Here is a 25,714-nt window from a genome sequence, read left to right as displayed (position 1 = left end):
GTCTTGTTATACTCTTCTGTATCTATCACTGTATATAGGGTCATGTTATACTCTTCTGTAGCTATCACTGTATATAGGGTCATGTTATACTCTTCTGTAGCTATGACCCTTTATAACCCTGCTGTGAGTCATGTTGTGTAGCGATCATAGGTCCCGTCCTCTACGCCAGCGACACAACACGAGGGCCAGAGGTCTCAGTAATGAGATTTACTTTGGAATTTGGACCTATTCACCGTCCTGGGCTCAGGAGCTTCACATGGAGGCAAACGTTCAGTTCTAGGGTATAGATCATCCTGAACTAAGCCGTGTTAAAGGGGATGTCAGGTCAGAGACTTGTCACCCTGCTGGTCACCCTGGGATATGACTATATGTAATACAAGGACAGTTCTGGATGGGAATGCACTTTTGACACTTCCCCGACCTGTCAGGGGTTGACGCGTCGGGCAGGTCGATCATTGTCAGTAAATGTTGCACATACACCTGGATTTACAGATAAGCAGGCCATTGTTTTTTTGGTATGAGGCGCCCCCAGGCAAAACGAGTGCAGTGCAGCAGTGAATGGGTTAACCTAAACCCGGCTGGATTAAGACACATGCGAGTTGTTTCTACGTCTTTGTGTTTCGCTCTCAGGTGAGACGGTCACATCCTCCAGCGCCCCGGAGAAATATTCCAGTGACAGCTGCTTAGACGGAGTTCTTCTCTCACAGGTCTATTTCCCGCACCAGCTTTTTTTTTTTTTGCTTCTTCTGTGTGTTGGTGCGGGCACACCCTGTACAATGTGCAGCGATTCCAGGGAGACTCCCTTTAACCTCAAAAGATTGCCTTTCATGGTGACAATGACGGCCATTGTGCGGCAGCTGAAATCAATACGTCCTATCTGGAGCAGCGTGTTCTGTATCTGAGTCTTTGTCACCATCTCCCCGTTATCGAGACGCCATTGTGCCATTATTCGGAATGGTGACGGGTGTATTTAAAGGGGTTGTCACATGAGGACTAAACCTGTCCACATAGCATATGGACAGATATGGGTCCTCCAGACAGTGGGTCTTCTAGGTGGGGTCCTCCAGACAGTGGGTCCTCTAGGCGGGATCCTCCAGACAGTGGGTCCTCTAGGCGGGGTCCCCGCATAAAGCTGGCCATACACAGGCAGGACCAGCTTTACATCTAATAAGGATCGCGCAGATGGATTTAACCTACCGATACTATTCTTTTTGGGAAGATGAGAGGTATCTGATCTCCTACCTGTTCAGCCAAGCTGACCGTACATCTGTATGGGGGAGGGGGCGAGATAGACGCTGAGCAAACAAGTGTGTAGCCTATGGCTAGCTAATGTATATGGCACGATGGAAGGGTACAAAGGTAGCCATTTATATTACCAACATCTAATGTATTGGAAATGGCTATAGGGGCCCTGCTTGATCAGCGGAGCACCCCTAAAGCTGTATTCCCATGAGACAACCCCCTAGTGGTAGTCATGAATTCCCTATACATGGCTGGGTTCCTATGCACAAACCACATAGACTCTGACATCTTGGGGTCGGGTGTACGCTTTAGGATTATGCCTGTGATCTGGAAATCCTGGGGTTAGACTTATGTTTTAGGCCTATGAAGCAGATAGGGATGACGTGCAGTATTAAGATGGGGAGGGGGTATTAGTGTATAGAGAGTCAGACTCATCAGTCATCGCTGTCGGCCATTTTACCGTTGGCTGAGGACAAGCTGAGACACCTATGTCAGCCTTGTTCCCACTCTCACCTGTGAGTCGGATACCTCGGAGGGCTTTTCGGTCAGGCTGCCGCTCTCCGTAGGAATTAAGTCGTTGTACTTGGCTACGTCCTCATCGGAATAATGAAGGCTCCCAGGGCTGGGGCGCGGAGGAGACCTGGAAGATTCATTTGGTAGAGAATAAAATAGATATAAATTCTACTTATCCCGGCACATGCAATGAGGTCGTATTGGCAGAAGCACATAACATTGTACTGTAGTGTACTGTACATACTGCCATCCCCTCGCCTTGTTCTTAGCCTGACCCCCCTCCTGGGGTATACGTTTAATGCCCACTTGCCTGCCCCTCCCCATGCCGGCCCGTAACACTCTACAGTCCTTCTCTCCCCTCTTTATACGGTTACATCCCTAACAGAGGAGCCTTTGTCATTCTCCCAGCAGGACGACTCCATGAACATTACCAGGACGAGACGTGAATATCAAGGAGCAGAGACAACTTCTAAAACAAGCCGCGCCCTGTGCCAACCACTTCACTGTAAAGTGGAGGCTCTTGGCACCGACGCTGGAGTACTAGAGAAGAGCACGGAAACCTCTCCGGGTGCAAGGAATGGATTTCTCAGGAGAGGCTTTCTAATATGTTATGAAGCTTCTTCAGATTCCTTGGCAAGTCTTATCCCTTCCCCCCATAAATACTTGTAGTGTCTTCTGTACTTGTAGGGACCCCGGTACGGCCTGCAGAAAGTGGGCACCATAGCCAACCAAACTGGGGTACATAGACTGACCATCTGACCCTTGGGGGTAAAGCAATGCTCCTGAAGAAAACACATGCACGCTTAGCCAAACATGCATGTGTAAGGGGGAACCAGAGGGGGCAGCTGATGGTCAAATGCTTGAACATTTAAAGCTGTAGACCTGGATCAGAACAACATGGCTGCTTTCTTTCAGCCCTGTCCATGGGATATGTCTAAGATGGCAGCTCAGCTCCAGCGAAGTTCATAAGTTTGTAATGCAATACCAAACACAACCTGTGGGCAGAAGTGGTGCTTTTTTTTTTTTAGGAGAAAGCCTCCATGTTTTTCTATGAAGGTGTGTAGTTTTTTTTAAAGGGATCCTATCATTAAAAGTCAATTTTTAGTCCCTAGCACTTAGGAATAGCCTTAAGAAAGACTATTCTTCTCCTACTTTTAGATGTCTTCTTCAGGCCGCCGTTTGGTATATAATCTGGTTTTCGTCGGTGTGCAAATCAGTTCGCTCGTAGCACTGGGGGCGGGTCCCTGCGCTTAAACAGCACTGTGGGCGTCCCCAATGTTGTGAGAGAAATCTCCAGTGCCGTCTACATCTTCTTCAGGAACGGGTCTTCTTTGCGTCTTCTTCCGGTGGTGGCTTCAAACTTCTAGGTCTCGGGCCTAGGGTAAATCTGACTGCGCATTCCTGTCGGCCACAAGAAAATGGCCGCTTACAATACTGTGCAAGCGGCCATTTTCTTGTGGCTGGCGGGCATGCGCAGTTGGCCTAGAAGTTTGAAGCCACCGCCGGAAGAAGACACAAAGAGAGCCCGTTCCTGAAGAAGATGGAGGCGGTACTGGAGAGTTCTCTCACAACATTGGGGACGCCCCCAGTGCTGTTTGAGCGCTGAGGCCCGCCCCCAGTGCTGTGAGAGAACTCATTTGCATACCGACGAAAACCGGATTATATACCGAATGGCGGCGCGGAGAAGACATCTAAAGGTAGGAGAAGAATAGCCTATGTGTTAGGGACAAAAAAATGACTTTTAATGATAGGATCCCTTTAAGATTTGCACATGTTACAGCAGTATAATTGAGAATTGATGAGAACGGCCGATGTAGTTTAATTCAGTTTAGTCTGACCGAATCCTCTTCATGTAATATTGCCCTAAGCCCATATATTCTTTATTAGGAGGGGGGGGGATCCATTTTAATAACTAGCCTAATGGGCACCTGAATTATTAAGAGGTGCCGGCCTCCGTGTGCCAGAACTGAAACCTACACCAGTCAGAAACTAGTGAAGGTTTCCTATTTAATTCCCGCCAGTTTCGTGTTTGCCCCCCAGTGACTGATACAACATGGCGGCTCCTTTCTCCTCTCACCTTGTGTAGATCCCGTTCTTCCTGCAGAATGAATTCTTCACAGAGAGTCGCCGGTTGTTTAGTTCCAGCGCGGGGAATCTGCTCTCATCCAGGCTCACCATCTCTCCGTGGCCCAGGGTGCTGTTCTTAGGGTTACAGCCTATTGGGGATAGAACAATATAGTCACACACCGCAGATTTGTTCCAAAAGTGTCTGAGACCGAAAATTCGTTCCAAGAACCTGAATGAGGTTGTTTCTGCACGCCCCGTACAGATGCATGGATGCAACAAATCTACTGGGTGTGAAGAGAACGTAAAAATACACAAAAAATGACAATGTGCAACAGCAAGAACTTGACGCCATGACACTCTATCTCACCTGAATCCGATTTTTTGGCATATTTCTTGCTCTGTCCTCGGATGATCAAAGCAAAGACCAGTAGAAGGATGAAAATGAGACCGATGAGGGCGATGACCACCAGGAACCACCACTCCTCATAGAACGGGTTCGCTTTTGTGGCTGGAATAATATAAGAATGGAGAAATTTGCTGTCGGTCACACAAAGCACTGACTGATGCGTTTCAGCCCCTCAAGAATCTTTTACATCCGTGATCTGTATCCAGGAGGAAGAATGGACTGAAATGCGTCAATCTTATGGTTTGGTGTTTCTGCAAAAAGGTTTCCAGCAATTTACACAGCAATGTAATAATACCTAATACACATGCAGAGGGTGGGCCGGGGGTCTCATACCTCATACATATGTGGAGGGTGGGCTGGGGGTCTCATACCTGATACAGAGGTGGAGAGTGGGCAGGGGGGGTCTCATACCTGATACAGAGGTGGAGGGTGGGCAGGGGGAGTCTCATACCTGATACAGAGGTGGAGGGTGGGCAGGGGGGGTCTCATACCTGATACAGAGGTGGAGGGTGGGCAGGGGGGGTCTCATACCTGATACAGATTTGCAGGGTGGGCTGGGGGTCTCATACCTGATACAGAGGTGGAGGGTGGGCTGGGGGGGTCTCATACCTGATACAGAGGTGGAGGGTGGGCAGGGGGGGTCTCATACCTGATACAGATTTGCAGGGTGGGCTGGGGGTCTCATACCTGATACAGAGGTGGAGGGTGGGCTGGGGGGGTCTCATACCTGATACAGAGGTGGAGGGTGGGCAGGGGGGGTCTCATACCTGATACAGATTTGCAGGGTGGGCTGGGGGTCTCATACCTGATACACAGGTGGAGGGTGGGCTGGGGGGGTCTCATACCTGATACAGAGGTGGAGGGTGGGCTGGGGGTCCCATATCCATAATCATTGACGGCAATAACACGGAAGTCGTAGCTCACTCCCTGCTTCAGGATGTCTATACTGAAGGTGTATGAGGTGGCTTCCTTGGGGATGTCCTTGATGAGAATGTCCCACAATCCTTCATCTGAAGCGAGGAAATAAACAACGGGGCGATTTACATATGCGCCAAAACTTATCAAACATAAGACGTCTTATGATAACAAGTTCCTCATTCACACAATAGCGGGGCCGTAACCCCACAGGTAACACTCCTGGCGTCCATACCTACCTGAGGGCCGGGCCTCTATAACATATCGGGTTATTGGGCTCTTTCCGGGGTCCCCACTTGACCATTGGATCGCGATTAATGAGCTATATCTGGAGATAGAAGGAACCCCCGGAGGTCCTGGAGCCCCTGGAAAAGGAAAAGAGCATTGAAGATGGATCCCATATATACATACAGATATTTCAGGTGTCCTGCACCCCGGCACTGCTTCTAGATGAGAATACATTGTCTTATGGAAATCCCTCCCAGTGACGCCCCTATGGGCCCGGAATATTCGCAGTACAGGGCCCCGGCCTGTGTCATGGCTGTGTGCACAATATTGAACATGGCTGATGAGCTTCTCATTTTTGTAAACACCATTCCAAGTATCTGACTATATATAACACTCAGTCAGCGCATTTACCGTCTCCAGGTCCTGTGGTCACATTCGCCTCAATGTCTGGTCCGTACGTGAAAGTCTTAGCCCGGATTCGAAAACGATACGTCACCCCCTCGGCGAGGTCCTTCAGCTTCATCCACAGAGGACTGCTCCCCTTTACATCCACCGTTACTATCTTACTGATTCCTAGGAAAGAGAAGGAAATCGTAAAGATCGGCAGAGTAAGTCTTATCACACCTAGGCGCTATGCATGGGATGGGGGGGCAGTTATTAAAGGGGTTGTTCAGGCTGTAGGATTTCCTTAGGATAGGCCATAAATATCTGATTGGTCAGCTGTACAGTAAATCGGTGCAGGGACCGCTCCCCGATCAGGTATTTATGGCCTATCCTAATATAGTAAATCGGTGCAGGGACCGCCCCCCGATCAGGTATTTATGGCCTATCCTAATATAGTAAATCAGTGCAGGGACCGCCCCCCGATCAGGTATATAGGGCCTATCCTAATATAGTAAATGGGTGCAGGGACCGCCCCCCCGATCAGGTATTTATGGCCTATCCTAATATAGTAAATCGGTTCTGGCCCCATGTTGTGTATAGTACAGGTACTGGAAGCACAGTAAATTGGTGCAGAGACCGCTCCCCCGATCAGATATTTATGGCCTATCCTAATATAGTAAATCGGTGCAGGGACCGCCCCCCGATCAGGTATTTATGGCCTATCCTAATATAGTAAATCGGTGCAGGGACCGCCCCCGATCAGGTATTTATGGCCTATCCTAATATAATAAATCGGTGCAGGGACCGCCCCCTGATCAGGTATTTATGGCCTATCCTAATATAGTAAATCGGTGCAGGGACCGCCCCCTGATCAGGTATATAGGGCCTATCCTAATATAGTAAATCGGTGCAGGGACCGCCCCCCGATCAGGTATTTATGGCCTATCCTAATATAGTAAATCGGTGCAGGGACCGCCCCCCCTGATCAGGTATTTATGGCCTATCCTAATATAGTAAATCGGTTCTGGCCCCATGTTGTGTATAGTACAGGTACTGGAAGTACAGTAAATTGGTGCAGGGACCGCCCCCCTGATCAGGTATTTATGGCCTATCCTAATATAGTAAATCGGTGCAGGGACCGCCCCCCCGATCAGGTATTTATGGCCTATCCTAATATTGTAAATTGGTGCAGGGACCGCCCCCTGATCAGGTATTTATGGCCTATCCTAATATAGTAAATCGGTGCAGGGACCGCCCCCCGATCAGGTATTTATGGCCTATCCTAATATAGTAAATCGGTGCAGGGACCGTCCCCTGATCAGGTATTTATGGCCTATCCTAATATAGTAAATCGGCGCAGGGACCGCCCCCCCCGATCAGGTATTTATGGCCTATCCTAATATAGTAAATCGGCGCAGGGACCGCCCCCCCCGATCAGGTATTTATGGCCTATCCTAATATTGTAAATTGGTGCAGGGACCGCCCCCTGATCAGGTATTTATGGCCTATCCTAATATAGTAAATCGGTGCAGGGACCGCCCCCCTGATCAGGTATTTATGGCCTATCCTAATATAGTAAATTGGTGCAGGGACCGCCCCCCTGATCAGGTATTTATGGCCTATCCTAATATAGTAAATCAGTGCAGGGACCGCCCCCCCCGATCAGGTATATATAGCCTATCCTAATATAGTAAATTGGTGCAGGGACCGCCCCCCTGATCAGGTAATTATGGCCTATCCTAATATTGTAAATCGGTGCAGGGACCGCCCCCCCCGATCAGGTATTTATGGCCTATCCTAATATAGTAAATCAGTGCAGGGACCGCCCCCCCCGATCAGGTATATATAGCCTATCCTAATATAGTAAATTGGTGCAGGGACCGCCCCCCGATCAGGTATTTATGGCCTATCCTAATATAGTAAATCGGAGCAGGGACCGCCCCCCTGATCAGGTATTTATGGCCTATCCTAATATAGTAAATCGGTGCAGGGACCGCCCCCCGATCAGGTATATATGGCCTATCCTAATATAGTAAATCAGTGCAGGGACCGCCCCCCGATCAGGTATTTATAGCCTATCCTAATATACTAAATCGGTGCAGGGACCGCCCCCCCGATCAGGTATTTATGACCTATCCTAATACAGTAAATTGGTGCAGGGACCGTCCCCCGATCAGGTATTTATGGCCTATCCTAATATAGTAAATCGGTGCAGGGACCGCCCCCCGATCAGGTATTTATGGCCTATCCTAATATAGTAAATCGGTGCAGGGACCGCCCCCGATCAGGTATTTATGGCCTATCCTAATATAGTAAATCGGTGCAGGGACCGCCCCCGATCAGGTATTTATGGCCTATCCTAATACAGTAAATCGGTGCAGGGACCGCCCCCCTGATCAGATATTTATGGCCTATCCTAATATAGTAAATCGGTGCAGGGACCGCCCCCCTGATCAGATATTTATGGCCTATCCTAATATAGTAAATCGGTGCAGGGACCGCCCCCCGATCAGGTATTTATAGCCTATCCTAATACAGTAAATCGGTGCAGGGACCGCCCCCTGATCAGGTATTTATGGCCTATCCTAATATTGTAAATCGGTGCAGGGACCGCCCCCCGATCAGGTATTTATGGCCTATCCTAATATTGTAAATCGGTGCAGGGACCGCCCCCTGATCAGGTATTTATGGCCTATCCTAATACAGTAAATCGGTGCAGGGACCGTCCCCTGATCAGGTATTTATGGCCTATCCTAATATAGTAAATAGGTGCAGGGACCGCCCCCCCGATCAGGTATTTATGGCCTATCCTAATATAGTAAATCAGTGCAGGGACCGCCCCCCCCGATCAGGTATTTATGGCCTATCCTAATATAGTAAATCGGTGCAGGGACCGCCCCCCGATCAGGTATTTATGGCCTATCCTAATATAGTAAATCGGTGCAGGGACCGCCCCCCGATCAGGTATTTATGGCCTATCCTAATATAGTAAATCGGTGCAGGGACCGCCCCCCCCCGATCAGGTATTTATGGCCTATCCTAATATAGTAAATCGGTGCAGGGACCGCCCCCCGATCAGGTATTTATGGCCTATCCTAATATAGTAAATCGGTGCAGGGACCGTCCCCTGATCAGGTATTTATGGCCTATCCTAATATAGTAAATCGGTGCAGGGACCGCCCCCCTGATCAGGTATTTATGGCCTATCCTAATATAGTAAATCAGTGCAGGGACCGCCCCCCGATCAGGTATTTATAGCCTATCCTAATATACTAAATCGGTGCAGGGACCGCCCCCCCGATCAGGTATTTATGACCTATCCTAATACAGTAAATTGGTGCAGGGACCGTCCCCCGATCAGGTATTTATGGCCTATCCTAATATAGTAAATCGGTGCAGGGACCGCCCCCCGATCAGGTATTTATGGCCTATCCTAATATAGTAAATCGGTGCAGGGACCGCCCCCGATCAGGTATTTATGGCCTATCCTAATATAGTAAATCGGTGCAGGGACCGCCCCCGATCAGGTATTTATGGCCTATCCTAATATAGTAAATCGGTGCAGGGACCGCCCCCGATCAGGTATTTATGGCCTATCCTAATATAGTAAATCGGTGCAGGGACCGCCCCCCGATCAGGTATTTATGGCCTATCCTAATATAGTAAATCGGTGCAGGGACCGCCCCCGATCAGGTATTTATGGCCTATCCTAATATAGTAAATCGGTGCAGGGACCGCCCCCGATCAGGTATTTATGGCCTATCCTAATATAGTAAATCGGTGCAGGGACCGCCCCCCTGATCAGATATTTATGGCCTATCCTAATATAGTAAATCGGTGCAGGGACCGCCCCCCGATCAGGTATTTATAGCCTATCCTAATACAGTAAATCGGTGCAGGGACCGCCCCCTGATCAGGTATTTATGGCCTATCCTAATATTGTAAATCGGTGCAGGGACCGCCCCCCCGATCAGGTATTTATGGCCTATCCTAATATTGTAAATCGGTGCAGGGACCGCCCCCTGATCAGGTATTTATGGCCTATCCTAATACAGTAAATCGGTGCAGGGACCGTCCCCTGATCAGGTATTTATGGCCTATCCTAATATAGTAAATCGGTGCAGGGACCGCCCCCCGATCAGGTATTTATAGCCTATCCTAATATAGTAAATCGGTGCAGGGACCGCCCCCCGATCAGGTATTTATGGCCTATCCTAATATAGTAAATCGGTGCAGGGACCGCCCCCCTGATCAGATATTTATGGCCTATCCTAATATAGTAAATCGGTGCAGGGACCGCCCCCCGATCAGGTATTTATAGCCTATCCTAATACAGTAAATCGGTGCAGGGACCGCCCCCTGATCAGGTATTTATGGCCTATCCTAATATTGTAAATCGGTGCAGGGACCGCCCCCCGATCAGGTATTTATGGCCTATCCTAATATTGTAAATCGGTGCAGGGACCGCCCCCTGATCAGGTATTTATGGCCTATCCTAATACAGTAAATCGGTGCAGGGACCGTCCCCTGATCAGGTATTTATGGCCTATCCTAATATAGTAAATAGGTGCAGGGACCGCCCCCCGATCAGGTATTTATGGCCTATCCTAATATAGTAAATCGGTGCAGGGACCGCCCCCCCGATCAGGTATTTATGGCCTATCCTAATATAGTAAATCAGTGCAGGGACCGCCCCCCCCGATCAGGTATTTATGGCCTATCCTAATATAGTAAATTGGTGCAGGGACCGCCCCCCGATCAGGTATTTATGGCCTATCCTAATATAGTAAATCGGTGCAGGGACCGCCCCCCGATCAGGTATTTATGGCCTATCCTAATATAGTAAATCGGTGCAGGGACCGCCCCCCCCCGATCAGGTATTTATGGCCTATCCTAATATAGTAAATCGGTGCAGGGACCGCCCCCCGATCAGGTATTTATGGCCTATCCTAATATAGTAAATCGGTGCAGGGACCGTCCCCTGATCAGGTATTTATGGCCTATCCTAAGGATAAGTCTTAAAAACCCAAATCCTGGACATCTTAATAGAGGCTGCACAGTATTTGTTAGACGTGACTATTTGCTTCAATAAACAGCGCCACATCTGTCTATTGGACATATCAGGTATTGCAGCTCAGCTCCACTGAAGTGAACGAAGCTGAGTTGCAATACTACACATAACCTGTGGATAACAGTGGCGCCGTTATCTTCAACGCATTTTTGCTATTGTCATTGCGAGCACTTACCATCTACAGGGGTGCAGGGCTCATACACCAGTCTATATCCTTCCAGTATTCCATTGGGGTACATGGGAGCATCCCACGATACGTTTACAGATGTGGTGGTCAATTCACTGAACCTGAGGGCTGCCGGGGCACTGGGGGCTGTAAGGAAAGCAGATGTCAGATTATCACCATCTATACATGAGAAATGCCTATAAGACTATAACAGTGCCCCTTGAGGCGGGAGGAGAGAGTAGCAGCTGTATAACAGCATGGATGAACACAACACCATACTGAATCTGACTCCCATGATGCTTTTGGGCAGGGGCTCGTGATCCATGACATTATATGGCGTGTGACGGAGCGGCGTTGCGAAGCCATGGTCGCATTACACCAGTTACTCCCGGCGGGTCATCACCTCTTGGTAAACTATACAGCGACTGAAAAATGTCGCCAGACCGGATTATCCGCAGAGATTGATGTGTAAAAACAACTGCAGAGAAGTCACAAGTCTGGGTCAGGAGTCGGGAGGCGACACGTACATTTTATAATTATACGTGTGGTGGGAAAATAAAAGTTGTGATCTCACGCGGACAGGGTGCGAGCGCGTCCCCGCCGCAGACCACCATGTTCTATTCACAGCGCCCCATGTTGTGGCGGTTAGCAAGGCGACAGAATCTTTGGACCCATCGCTGACAATGAAGGCGGCCGCCCTGAGCTCCCGTCGGCACTAACTGCGATAAATGAGGGGGTGTCAGAGCCGATAACGCTCAGCCACGACTTGTCTGCCGGGTATTGGGGGACGGCGCTGGGCCGCACGCAGGCTAATGTCACTTGACACTGTCATAGCCCTGCAGTGAACGGATGATTTGTCTTAGGGGGCGTCTGGGCCGGGGTTATGTAACACTCGCAGTCGCTCCATCAGCTGCGTGATTCCTTACTGATCTGGAATTCAGTCTACGCTCGCAGTGAGGTCAGTACGGCCGCCATGTTGGTCTTTGTATCCGGTATAGTTCCTATAATCCAGAGTATCCCCATAGAGATGGACCGGGATTCCAATAGCGAGAAGGAAAAAGTGTCTACAGTTTTTGCAATAGACTAAAATCAGTGGAAGAGTGACCCCTAATGGACAGAATATCAAGGAAAACTGATATAAAAATCCAGTTTCCTTCACTTGATGATAGATGATCCTACTATACACATATTCACAGGTCCTTAGCCATGATCGGTTCGCATGCTATCTATGACAGATGTGGTCATGTGTGCGGGTCCTTAGGGACACATGGATATGGCCGCTGTTGTCCCTCACCTGCTTGCTGGGTCTGGCCACGGATGGGGTGACTGCGGGGACCATCTCCGGCCGTGTTAAAGGCCGCCACGCTGATCAGGTAGGTGGTGTAGCCGGTCAGGTTCTTGATCTTCACCCCACTTTCTGGCAGGAACAGGGTCCTCACTTTCTCCGTCTCGTTGACTCGAGTGGCTTCCCAGTAATAGATCTGCAAGGAAAGGACAGGGTTAATCTATCTATCTATCTATCTATCTATCTATCTCCTATCTATCTATCTATCTATCTATCTCCTATCTATCTATCTATCTATCTATCTATCTATCTATCTCCTATCTATCTATCTATCTATCTATCTATCTATCTATCTATCTATCTATCTCCTATCTATCTATCTATCTCCTATCTATCTATCTATCTATCTATCTATCTATCTATCTATCTCCTATCTATCTATCTATCTATCTATCTATCTATCTATCTATCTATCTCCTATCTATCTATCTATCTATCTATCTATCTATCTATCTATCTATCTATCTCCTATCTATCTATCTATCTCCTATCTATCTATCTATCTATCTATCTATCTATCTATCTATCTCCTATCTATCTATCTATCTATCTATCTATCTATCTATCTATCTATCTCCTATCTATCTATCTATCTATCTATCTATCTATCTCCTATCTATCTATCTATCTATCTCCTATCTATCTATCTATCTATCTATCTATCTATCTATCTATCTCCTATCTATCTATCTATCTATATCTATCTATCTATCTATCTCCTATCTATCTATCTATCTATCTATCTATCTATCTATCTATCTATCTCCTATCTATCTATCTATCTATCTATCTATCTATCTCCTATCTATCTATCTATCTATCTATCTATCTATCTATCTATCTACCTATCTATATGTGAAATCTTTACATCCTGCGATTAACTCTACCCCGTCTATGATCAAGAAGAACCCAAAAAAAAGCTCGGAATAAATCTGGCAACGTAGCATGACTACCAATATGTCCGCCATGTTGCTCAACATGGCTCCAGGTGGTCCCAGACTGCTCTGACCTTCAGTATCCTTCATAGATCATAGTCAGGTTGATGCTGGGAGTTGTAGTTCCACCTTACAGTCCATCGCACTATGTAAAGCCCCAGCGCAGCAAGTACAAATCCCACAAAAGCTGTGGTAGAGCTCCCCCTGCTGCCCCATATTTGTTTTACACCAAACGTTCCGTCCTTTGGGTGCAGTTAATTGAGCAGAATTGAATGCCGAGTGTAAACATGCCATACTTTCCTTCGGCAATGAGATTCCTGCTGCGTCCTGAGCCTAATATTTGCTTTTTTAAGTATTTTTAGCTCTCGGCCCTGGGACAGCAGTTTGTACGTTTTCGGTTGCCGCTGTCAGTTTTGTTCATTGTGAATGAGATTTCGGTGCTATGTACACACCGTCAGTCAGCAGGTTTGGAGGAGGATCATGTAAATTTAAAGGGCTACTCCATCTGCTGACATGTTTGTGACAACGGCAACATTTGTCGTTAAACTTAGAGAGATCTGAGTTCCATAGCTCTGGAATGGCGGGGGCTAGAGAAAAAACCGCGCCAGAATGGGTAGGGAAAGGTCCTCTATAAAGGTATATTTACACAATGGATCCATAGGGCATTTTCCGCAACATAAAACTGAGGCTGACCCTTGGATGGGCCCTTGTCATTCCTTGCATTTTCAGCTCTAAGTAAGTGACAGGCCCCTTATTTCCCTTTCCTTCTCTCTCTGGCCCAGACCACCATGACTTGTTCACAACATGTCTGTACACACAAGCTTCTCATCACGAGCATAACCGTGGCCCATTTTGCACCACAGTCTCCCGCACAGAATCCCTCCTTCACTATATGCCGCTGATTACCTGTTATTTTTGTCATTAAGGAGTTAAATGTTCTCTGTTCTGACAGTGGAAGGCCGTGTATCACAAACCTTCTCCCTCCAGTGCACCAGAGGGCAGGGGGAATACATTTACAATTCACAGACCGACAGCCAGCAAAGGGAATTAGAAAGGAGAGAAAAAAGTTTATCCAGCCCTAATGTGGTAAGGGAGACCTGTGGGCCCCCCTGACTTATGGGCCCAGCGTATGACTTATGGGCCCCCCTGACTTATGGCCCGGCTTATGATTTATGGGCCCAGCTTATGACTTATGGGCCCAGCTTATGACTTATGGGCCCCCCTGACTTGTGGGCCCCCCTGACTTATGGCCCGGCTTATGATTTATGGACCCAGCTTATGATTTATGGGCCCAGCTTATGATTTATGGGCCCAGCTTATGACTTATGGGCCCAGCTTATGACTTATGGGCCCAGCTTATGACTTATGAGCCCCCCTGACTTATGGGCCCAGCTTTTGACTTTTGGGCCTGGCTTATGAATATGGGCCCAGCTTATGACTTATGGGCCCCCTATACTTATGGGCCCAGCTTATGACTTATGGGCCTGGCTTATGACTTATGGGGCCCCCTGATTTATGGGCCCAGCTTATTACTTATGGGCCCGGCTTATGACTTATGGGCCCAACTTATGACTTATGGGCCCAGCTTATGACTTATGGACCCAGCTTATGGGCCCCCCTGACTTATTGGCTCACCTTATGACTTATGGGCCCAACTTATGACTTATGGGCCCAGCTTATGATTTATGGGCCCAACTTATGACTTATGGGCCCAGCTTATGACTTATGGGCCCAGCTCATGACTTATGGGCCCAGCTCATGACTTATGGGCCCAGCTTATGGCTTATGAGCCCCCCTGACTTATGGACCCAGCTTATGACTTATTGGCCCACCTTATGACTTATGGGCCCAGCTTATGACTTATGGGCCCAGCTTATGACTTATTGGCCCACCTTATGACTTATGGGCCCAGCTTATGACTTATGGGCCCAGCTTATGACTTATGGGCCCAGCTTATGACTTATGGGCCCAGCTTTTGACATATGGGCCCAGCTACGACCCGTACAGTTACATCACTGTCAGCCACTGTCCCTATCCCTCTGTAACTTGAAAGTATCCTCCTCCTTCTGTCCCGAGAGTATAGCAGGGTACAGACATCCGCAGAATCCTTCTCTGACTGATCTGTAAGTGACGCCGCCGACAAGCCAAGATTTCCAATAATTAGAAAACTAAAGAACAGTTTAGTGTATTAATGTGATGTCCAAATACGAGCGCTGTAATGACGTGATGAATCCTGCGTGGGGCGCTCCAGTAAATGCTGCTATTTATCCCTCTGATTACATACATTAGACTGGTAATATTCTGTAATGCGCATCATTAGCCATTTCATCCTCCTTATCTCTAAAGAGACGCCATCAAAGTGAATGGCGACCATCTGCGAACGCAACGTCCTCCGGAGAACACTTCAGCACTTCACGAATGGGAAATCAATAGATAAGAGACGGCACAATCATCACTTTTTAGGGAACTAATCCTCGTATAACCAGTAACTGAGAGAAGAGTGCGGACTGCCAGCGACTGGGTACACTGGGCCTATGCCAAGAGTCCGGGGACCGGAGGTCACAAAATATTACCAAGCGGACTGCACGGCCCGGACGCCCCCTAATGGAGGCCATACAGTTACTGGGACTAGGGTTGAGCGATCGGGATGGGGAAAGATCGGATCCCGATCGGCGATCGAGTAAATTTCACGATCGCGATCGGCTGTAAAATGATCGAAAATCGGATTTTGAAATCTCAAGATCGGCTCATCCCTAACTGGGAGTAAAGCAGGACACTCACCTTGTATCCCTGGATGTCGCCATTCTGAGACTCTAGCGGAGGTGGGTCCCAGGTCACGTCCAGCTGCACAGCGGTGGCGCTCTGTATGGCGACGTTCTGAGGTGGAGCTGTGGGCACTGGAGTAAGAGAAAAAAGTAAGACGTTCCGGCCTTGAGGACGATAGTGAGGCACGTTATGGAGTCTTCAGTGGACTCTACAGAGGACCTTTCAGTAGCTGCCTCTCCACTGATTCCGGTTCAATTTTTTTCCACCCCCGCCATTCCTGAGTAATTATTGTTGTTAGTGTCAGCAACTAAGTATGCTTTTAACTGACAATTGGGCGGTCCTTGACTATCTGCCCAAGTTCGCCCACCTTACTGTAGAGAGTCTAACAGCACAATTGCTCAGGAATGGTGGAGTCAGGGGGGCAGGCACAGAGAACCTCATACCCTGTAATATCCTGGGGACAGAGAGTCATGATGATAGGAATAATGAGACTTACCCGCCTCACCGACGAATACTTCTTGGGGTACACTGGCTGGTCCTTCCCCGGCGGCGTTGTACATGCTGACTCTGATCTCGTAGCGCTTGTGCTTGTTCAGATCTGAGACAGAGGACAAGATGGAGGACAGTGCCATTAGATGGAGGATAGCACCATTAGCCTTCTATATCAGCGTAGGCCCCCTCCTCTTTATGGTTTTGTTCCTGTGATACTACTTTTCCTGTGCACGTGTCGGGTTAGTGCAAATACAGGGGGAACCGACCAGTCAATGTGTGATCTCATCTAATACATTTATCTCATGTAACACTACACTGTGGCTAGTGCAGGGTAGATGGATGGCTAGTGGCGGCTGGTGGTAACAATCCCTTTAAGCTTATACTGATTTCCTCCAGTGACCACTAATAACCTGTCTGTAGTATATACTATAATATATTATATAACCCCCAGTATAGTGATATATAATCACTGTATATTATAAGGATACTACAAGTCCCATCCCGTGGCCCTGTATGTATCTATACATGGTATATATGGCTGCCCTCAGAATCTGTAACCGGGCCCCAATGACCATGTGCCAAGGGGGGTTATTGGGGCCAGGGACCATATGCAACTAACGCTTGTGTGCCCCTATAGCTGCAGCCTTGGCTACCATTTCAGCTTTCCTGCTTAAACACTGGTGTAACTAAAGTCTCGTGGGCTCCGATGCAATCTTTTGCCCGGGCCCCCTACCTCATCCCTACAGCGAATTCTTGATAGTGATGGGTACGGGTGCCAAGGAGATTAAAGGGATCCTATCATTCAGACGACATTTTTTCTAAGTATCACATCGGAATATCCTTAAGAAAGGCTATTTTTCTACTACCTTTCGTTGTCTTCGCCGTTCGCCTACAATCCCAGTTTCTCTCGGTATGCAAATAAGCTCTCTCGCAGCACTGGGGGCGGGCCCCAGCGCTCAAACTGCACTGGGGGTGGCTCCAATCCTGCAAGATAACTCTCTCAAGCGCCACCTCCATCTTCGTCAGGAACGGCCTCTTCATTCTCTTCTTCCGGCGGCGTCTTCTTACTTCTAGGCCTCGGGCAGAGCAGACTGCGCATGCCCACAGGCCCTGAGAAAATGGACACTTACAATACTATGCAAGCGGCCATTTTCTCGTGGCCTATGGTCATGCGCAGTCTGCTCTGCTCAAGGCCGGGGGCCTTAGAAGTTACAAGCCACTGCCGTAAGAAGAGGCTGAAGATGACGCTGCTGAAGAAGAGGAGGCGGCGCTGGAGAGAGTTCTCTCGCAGCATTGGGGACGCCCCCAGTGCTGTCTGAGCACTGGGGCCCGCCCCCACTGCTGCGAGAGAGCTAATTTACATACTGACAAGAACCGGGATTGTAGGCGAACGGCAGTGTGGAGAAGACAACGAAAGGTAGGAGAAGAATGGCCTTTCTTAAGGCTATTCCAACGTGGTACTTAGAAAAAATGTCATCTGAATGATAGGATCCCTTTAATCCACCTTAGTGTTTTTGAGTCTCCTTGGTTTACGGCCCAGATGGAAGCTGCAATCTCCATACTGATACCAGTACTTATGGGCCATCTAAGGCTCCGCGGCCCCCTCTGCACCCCCTCAAGTTACGCCCCTGCACTTATACAATGACACGCTGTCCATTCCCATATGACTATGTAGCTAGGTGGATTCGTTTTCCTATGGGGCGCGGTTTGTTCACAGTGTATTTTGTACAAAATCTAAGACACTAACACAAAATCTATTCTGTATTCACACAAATACACAACGTCCGCGCTCACAAAAATGTATCTCCTGCTTACACAATCAGATGTGCGCACAATAAGCAACACCTCGTCTTTACGGAATAAACTTTTTGGTCAGAAAAGTTTATTTTGTTGCACAAAATTTTATTTTGTTGCACAGACTTGTGTCTTGTCACATCTATGTAGGATTCTGAGCCTTCGGAGCCCCGATCACAGTGTGGAATGCGCTGGTTACAAAATTACAAAAGATGAATTCCGTCCCCACAAACCAAACAATGTAACAAAATGTTTTTTGTGAATTCTAAGTGCGAGACAATGATTTCTGTGATCACCAATGTGAAGTCTGAGCCGACAAGATAAATTCTCTGGCCACAAAACACGATGGCGGACAAATGGCACCCCATGCGTTTCAGGTAGGGCAGCCATATTGATTGTCATTACCCACAGATACTGTATATATGGAAACATCAGTACACAACGTGACGCAACGTGACTCCATGCAGTTAGTCAGGACGCACTTACTGTCCAGCTCGTACTGGGTGAGAGACGGTTCGCTCAGGTTCCGCACCATGTAGGCAGCTATGCAGAATTGGGAAGAAGATTTGGGGAGGGGGGAGGTAAAGAGCAGGGGCGGGAGAGCAGTTAGTATACAATGAACACAACATGCTGACGCCACTATATACATAAGATAGACACAAGAGACGGTTACGTACAATACTGCGTGCATACAATGGTCACAGGTCAGGGCTTCATCTGGGGCAATTAGGGGCAGATTCACGTTCCTTCTCATCTGCTGTTCTTCCCCATCCCCTCATCTTTGTATGGGAGACTAAACATGACAACCTTATTGGAAGTCTCGCTTTGGCACCAAGTAGGGTTGTCAGTGTCACAGTTACAATCTCACGAGGTGCACAGCTATATTCGGATGATTGCAATAATCCAGGGCCACATTATACCATCTAGGTATTGTGTATGGGGAGATGATGGTGTCACCAGTACAATGGCTGCCCTTGAAAGACAACGTTTCGGATGTGATTGGCTATTTCTGCAGATATCTGATCTCCATTATTCAGAGACGTCCTCGGATATATTTAGTGCCCAGATCTCCTGGATGGGGTCAGATAAAGGCAGACGTCCCTCAAGTAAGACGCAAATGACGTATCCTCTATGTAACCCGCACCTCGTATCTCATAGAATGAATGCAGCAGACAGTGATGTGCGGGAACCGGACACCGCAGCAAGAAAGGACTCGGCCAGGACCGGACGTTATCACTGACAGCGCGACAAGATGGAACGGAATATCTAGAGGTCGCATAAGTAAGTCATTAGCGCGACTACGATAATGGTCCTCATGTATAAGACAAAGCGGAGGAGCCGGGGAAGACTGCAGCTTTACTGTCTCAATACAAGGTAGTAAAAAAAAAAAAAAAAAAAAAGGAATCTGATTGGTTGTTATGGGGTTTGGCTAAATATTTAGGATAGTTGACCATTAAATCACTGTGTGTATTATCCTGTACTGTGACATCACTGTGTGTATTATCCTGTACTGTGACATCACTGTGTATTATCCCTGTACTGTGACATCACTGTGTGTATTATCTCTGTACTGTGACATCACTGTGTGTATTATCCTGTACTGTGACATCACTGTGTGTATTATCCTGTACTGTGACATCACTGTGTGTATTATCTCTGTACTGTGACATCACTGTGTGTATTATCTCTGTACTGTGACATCACTGTGTGTATTATCCTGTACTGTGACATCACTGTGTGTATTATCCTGTACTGTGACATCACTGTGTGTATTATCTCTGTACTGTGACATCACTGTGTGTATTATCTCTGTACTGTGACATCACTGTGTGTATTATCTCTGTACTGTGACATCACTGTGTGTATTATCCCTGTACTGTGACATCACTGTGTGTATTATCCCTGTACTGTGACATCACTGTGTGTATTATCTCTGTACTGTGACATCACTGTGTGCATTATCCTGTACTGTGACATCACTGTGTGTATTATCTCTGTACTGTGACATCACTGTGTGTATTATCCCTGTACTGTGACATCACTGTGTGTATTATCCCTGTACTGTGACATCACTGTGTGTATTATCTCTGTACTGTGACATCACTGTGTGTATTATCCCTGTACTGTGACATCACTGTGTGTATTATCCTGTACTGTGACATCACTGTGTGTATTATCTCTGTACTGTGACATCACTGTGTGTATTATCCCTGTACTGTGACATCACTGTGTGTATTATCCTGTACTGTGACATCACTGTGTGTATTATCCTGTACTGTGACATCACTGTGTGTATTATCCCTGTACTGTGACATCACTGTGTGTATTATCCTGTACTGTGACATCACTGTGTGTATTATCCCTGTACTGTGACATCACTGTGTGTATTATCCTGTACTGTGACATCACTGTGTGTATTATCCCTGTACTGTGACATCACTGTGTGCATTATCCTGTACTGTGACATCACTGTGTGTATTATCTCTGTACTGTGACATCACTGTGTGTATTATCCTGTACTGTGACATCACTGTGTGTATTATCTCTGTACTGTGACATCACTGTGTGTATTATCCTGTACTGTGACATCACTGTGTGTATTATCCCTGTACTGTGACATCACTGTGTGTATTATCCCTGTACTGTGACATCGCTGTGTGTATTATCCCTGTACTGTGACATCACTGTGTGTATTATCCCTGTACTGTGACATCACTGTGTGTATTATCTCTGTACTGTGATATCACTGTGTGTATTATCCTGTACTGTGACATCACTGTGTGTATTATCCTGTACTGTGACATCACTGTGTGTATTATCTCTGTACTGTGACATCACTGTGTGTATTATCTCTGTACTGTGACATCACTGTGTGTATTATCTCTGTACTGTGACATCACTGTGTGTATTATCCTGTACTGTGACATCACTGTGTGTATTATCTCTGTACTGTGACATCACTGTGTGTATTATCTCTGTAATGTGACATCACTGTGTGTATTATCTCTGTACTGTGACATCACTGTGTGTATTATCCTGTACTGTGACATCACTGTGTGTATTATCTCTGTACTGTGACATCACTGTGTGTATTATCCCTGTACTGTGACATCACTGTGTGTATTATCCCTGTACTGTGACATCACTGTGTGTATTATCCTGTACTGTGACATCACTGTGTGTATTATCTCTGTACTGTGACATCACTGTGTGTATTATCCCTGTACTGTGACATCACTGTGTGTATTATCCCTGTACTGTGACATCACTGTGTGTATTATCCTGTACTGTGACATCACTGTGTGTATTATCCTGTACTGTGACATCACTGTGTGTATTATCCTGTACTGTGACATCACTGTGTGTATTATCCCTGTACTGTGACATCACTGTGTGTATTATCCTGTACTGTGACATCACTGTGTGTATTATCCTGTACTGTGACATCACTGTGTGTATTATCCTGTACTGTGACATCACTGTGTGTATTATCCTGTACTGTGACATCACTGTGTGTATTATCCTGTACTGTGACATCACTGTGTGTATTATCCTGTACTGTGACATCACTGTGTGTATTATCCTGTACTGTGACATCACTGTGTGTATTATCTCTGTACTGTGACATCACTGTGTGTATTATCCTGTACTGTGACATCACTGTGTGTATTATCTCTGTACTGTGACATCACTGTGTGTATTATCTCTGTACTGTGACATCACTGTGTGTATTATCCCTGTACTGTGACATCACTGTGTGTATTATCTCTGTACTGTGACATCACTGTGTGTATTATCTCTGTACTGTGACATCACTGTGTGTATTATCCTGTACTGTGACATCACTGTGTGTATTATCTCTGTACTGTGACATCACTGTGTGTATTATCCTGTACTGTGACATCACTGTGTGTATTATCCTGTACTGTGACATCACTGTGTGTATTATCTCTGTACTGTGACATCATTGTGTGTATTATCCCTGTACTGTGACATCACTGTGTGTATTATCCCTGTACTGTGACATCACTGTGTGTATTATCCCTGTACTGTGACATCACTGTGTGTATTATCCTGTACTATGACATCACTGTGTGTATTATCTCTGTACTGTGACATCACTGTGTGTATTATCCTGTACTGTGACATCACTGTGTGTATTATCCTGTACTGTGACATCACTGTGTGTATTATCCTGTACTGTGACATCACTGTGTGTATTATCCTGTACTGTGACATCACTGTGTGTATTATCCTGTACTGTGACATCACTGTGTGTATTATCTCTGTACTGTGACATCACTGTGTCTATTATCCTGTACTGTGACATCACTGTGTGTATTATCTCTGTACTGTGACATCACTGTGTGTATCATCCTGTACTGTGACATCACTGTGTGTATTATCCTGTACTGTGACATCACTGTGTGTATTATCCCTGTACTGTGACATCACTGTGTGTATTATCCTGTACTGTGACATCACTGTGTGTATTATCCTGTACTGTGACATCACTGTGTGTATTATCTCTGTACTGTGACATCACTGTGTGTATTATCCCTGTACTGTGACATCACTGTGTGTATTATCCTGTACTGTGACATCACTGTGTGTATTATCTCTGTACTGTGACATCACTGTGTGTATTTTCAGGGATGTATACGTATGACATCCAGTTGCAGGTGCCTGAGCAGACATCATGGTTCCTCTGTGATATAAATTACATGTAAATTTTGGGATTCTTGTTAGATTTCGCCTCAGGGCCCAATAACTTGATGTTCCCCTCTTCGCTCATTAATCCTATGGTAATGCATTGATATCTTCATTTCCCTCCGCATTAGTATGGATACAGTAGAGGAGGAAGGACCTTGTGCCGACTAATACGAGCTATTAATTAGCAAACATGCTTCACAGATTAACGCACCACTTAGGAGGTGAGAGCGACAAGTGGCAGCCATTTTGTATAGCACAAGCTGGATTTAATAGGATTCTGCTCACAGAATTTTCTTTTCGGGAAAGGCACCTAACGGGTTAATGACCACTTACATGTTAACTCTGCCCATTTGGCGTTGGGGTCATTGATGTTTCGCAACGTGAAGCTCCTCATCCCATCATATACAAGCTCACGGTAACGGATTCGGTAGCCCAGGAGGATGCCATTGATTTTGTCTTCTGCTGGTGCCTAACAAGACAAAGCCACGTATGAAAACCTCCGGGAGGATCTACAGGTAAGCGACAAAGGTATCCTAGGGACGGGGACATGACAACACTTCCTGTCACAAAACCTTCACCGCCCCTTTAATGCTATGTTCCCTTATATATAACAACGCACGTGTAAAGTCGCCCGTACCTGCCAGTGAATTAACACGGAGGTGGTGGTCTGGGGGGTGACGGACAGAACCGCAGGCGCATCATCAGGTGCTGAAAAAGGAAACACAGTGCTTTACAACGTTTCGGCAACATTGCGGTAACGGTGGAGAATGCCGGGCGACTTACCAGCCTGCAGCGTGGTGAGGGACTCCGATTCTCCGCTGTATTCGCTGTCGCCAATGTCATTTGTCGCTTTGACACGGAATTTGTAGGTTGTGAATGGTTTTAATCTGAAAAGGGAGACATCAATACAACTCCATTACAGGTTGGGGGCGGCCATCTTGTAAGCTACAGAGCCAGTCTTATTTGTGTGGGATCTGCTGACATTAGTAAATGCCCTAATATTAGAGGTGTATCTAAAGGGGCACACGAGGCAAAGACAGGTACAAGAGGGGGCAGAGCCTTTGTCCCCTAACTCTTCTAGTGTCATGGATTCCTTACAAGATGGCCGCCACCAGTGTGTATCATGGCAACGACTTCCTACCTGTCTAACACGGCGGAGGTGGCATTGTGACTGATGGAGGAGGAGTGGACCAGCCAACGTCCTTTGGGTATTTCTCTGGTCTGGATGGTGTAGTAACGCACAGGAGAGAGGCCATCGCTTCCGGGTTCCCATGACAAGAGCACGCTGCGGGACTTTACGTCTTCCTGCAGAACCAAAGGCTTACTGGGGGGCTGAGGCCGTTCTGAAAGACGGGAGAGAATACGCGTCGCCATCAATCCCTGTAAAGGGGGCCTTATCGATCGGTGGCCTTTACAGAGCTGTCATTTCTGTTTAGGGCCTGATTTTGTGGCCTGAACCTCAATCCCAGGGTCCTGCTTACCTCTCTTTTCCGTGGTGACGACCAGCGCTTCAGCGGCCTCACCCCAACCCTTACGAGTCTGAGCGGTGATGCGAAACAAGTATACGGACTCCGGTCGCAGTCCCATGGCCGTGTACTGCCGCACGCTGGGGTTCAGGACCTCCACGGTGGCCGTATTTGCGTTGGTTGTGTTGAGTCTGTGAGTGATCTGATAAGCTGTAAAGATAACGTGACATGTAGTGCGCCACAAACAATATACTGGTTATCCAGCCACATCCATAGTGCAACTAATATGGCGCGATTATGTCTCCGCTACTCTCTGTCTGCTACAATGGCGACAATGCCAAATCTGCAGCTAAAAATGCACCTGCAATGTGTGGCTGCGGCCTTAGGCTTGGTCTGCTTTGTCGGTGTGTTACCCGTGTTTTTACTGCTAGCACCATTCATGTCTATGGCCCAATACACCCAACTGTGTATCTTCATGGGTCCATGTATGTGGCAGTGAGACTGGCCAAAACTCAGGACTAGGGTTGAGCCGATCTTGAGATTTCAGGATCGTTTTTAAAATCCAATATTTGATCACTTTCCAGCCAATCCCGATCGTGAAATTTGCTCGATCGCCGATTGAGGTCATCCATGTGCTGTCCATGTGCATCTATTTGCAGTATGTTAACCCTGAAACGCATTGTGCTATTCCATTTGTATATGTAATCCTATCCTATCCTATCCTACTAATCCTACTACTACTAATATGTTTGTTTCTCAATCACGCAAAAATGGCTGAATGGATTTGCCTAAAATTTTCCACATACATAGATAGGAACCCCGATTAAAACATAGGCTACTTTTTATCCCGGTAAATGACGTCACTACACGACCGCAGTGAAGGAATTTAGGTTCACACAACACTAAAGGACCTGTGATGACGTCATCACAGGTCCTTGAGCCATTCTCAGATAGGATCATGCTAGGCAGTGGGTGGGGCTACATGCTATTTTGTGGGCGGAGCTATATAGGATGAAGCTGGACAGTGTGAAAACTGAAGAAAATGGAGTCTCAGTTCAGGAGACTACAGAACATGCAGGCTGTGTGTGGGCAAGAGGAGTATATTGGGTGTAGAGTTTCAGTGAGTACTACAGGGAATGTGTTGTTCTGCCTCTGATGGAGGAGGGGGAGAACTTTGGCACATTTCAGCAATATCCATTCAGCCCTTTGTA

General features: G+C 47.1%; 1 protein-coding gene across 3 annotated transcripts in view; it reads right to left on the bottom strand.

Moving 5' to 3' along the window:
- The window catches only part of SDK2 (sidekick cell adhesion molecule 2), a 495,641-nt gene that overhangs the window by 6,871 nt on the left and 463,056 nt on the right, over positions 1-25,714 (bottom strand). For 2 of the 3 annotated variants that reach the window (XM_075279361.1, XM_075279363.1), the window contains 16 exons: positions 24,519-24,713; positions 24,179-24,380; positions 23,821-23,924; positions 23,675-23,745; positions 23,371-23,506; positions 18,811-18,867; positions 16,535-16,636; positions 16,054-16,169; positions 12,287-12,473; positions 11,002-11,139; positions 5,783-5,944; positions 5,383-5,508; positions 5,074-5,238; positions 4,190-4,330; positions 3,833-3,971; positions 1,756-1,882 (listed from right to left, as the gene is read on the bottom strand). In XM_075279361.1, the coding sequence (XP_075135462.1) occupies positions 1,756-1,882; positions 3,833-3,971; positions 4,190-4,330; positions 5,074-5,238; positions 5,383-5,508; positions 5,783-5,944; positions 11,002-11,139; positions 12,287-12,473; positions 16,054-16,169; positions 16,535-16,636; positions 18,811-18,867; positions 23,371-23,506; positions 23,675-23,745; positions 23,821-23,924; positions 24,179-24,380; positions 24,519-24,713 (2,168 nt within the window). The remainder of the gene's footprint in view (positions 1-1,755; positions 1,883-3,832; positions 3,972-4,189; positions 4,331-5,073; positions 5,239-5,382; positions 5,509-5,782; positions 5,945-11,001; positions 11,140-12,286; positions 12,474-16,053; positions 16,170-16,534; positions 16,637-18,810; positions 18,868-23,370; positions 23,507-23,674; positions 23,746-23,820; positions 23,925-24,178; positions 24,381-24,518; positions 24,714-25,714) is intronic. The other variant, XM_075279362.1, reaches the window with a different exon arrangement.

The sequence above is a fragment of the Leptodactylus fuscus genome, chromosome 6 (genome assembly GCF_031893055.1).
Source record: "Leptodactylus fuscus isolate aLepFus1 chromosome 6, aLepFus1.hap2, whole genome shotgun sequence".
Classification (NCBI taxonomy): Eukaryota; Metazoa; Chordata; class Amphibia; order Anura; family Leptodactylidae; genus Leptodactylus; species Leptodactylus fuscus.
The sequence above is the reverse complement of the archived record's forward strand: the minus strand, read 5'-3'. Positions and strand labels throughout refer to the sequence as shown.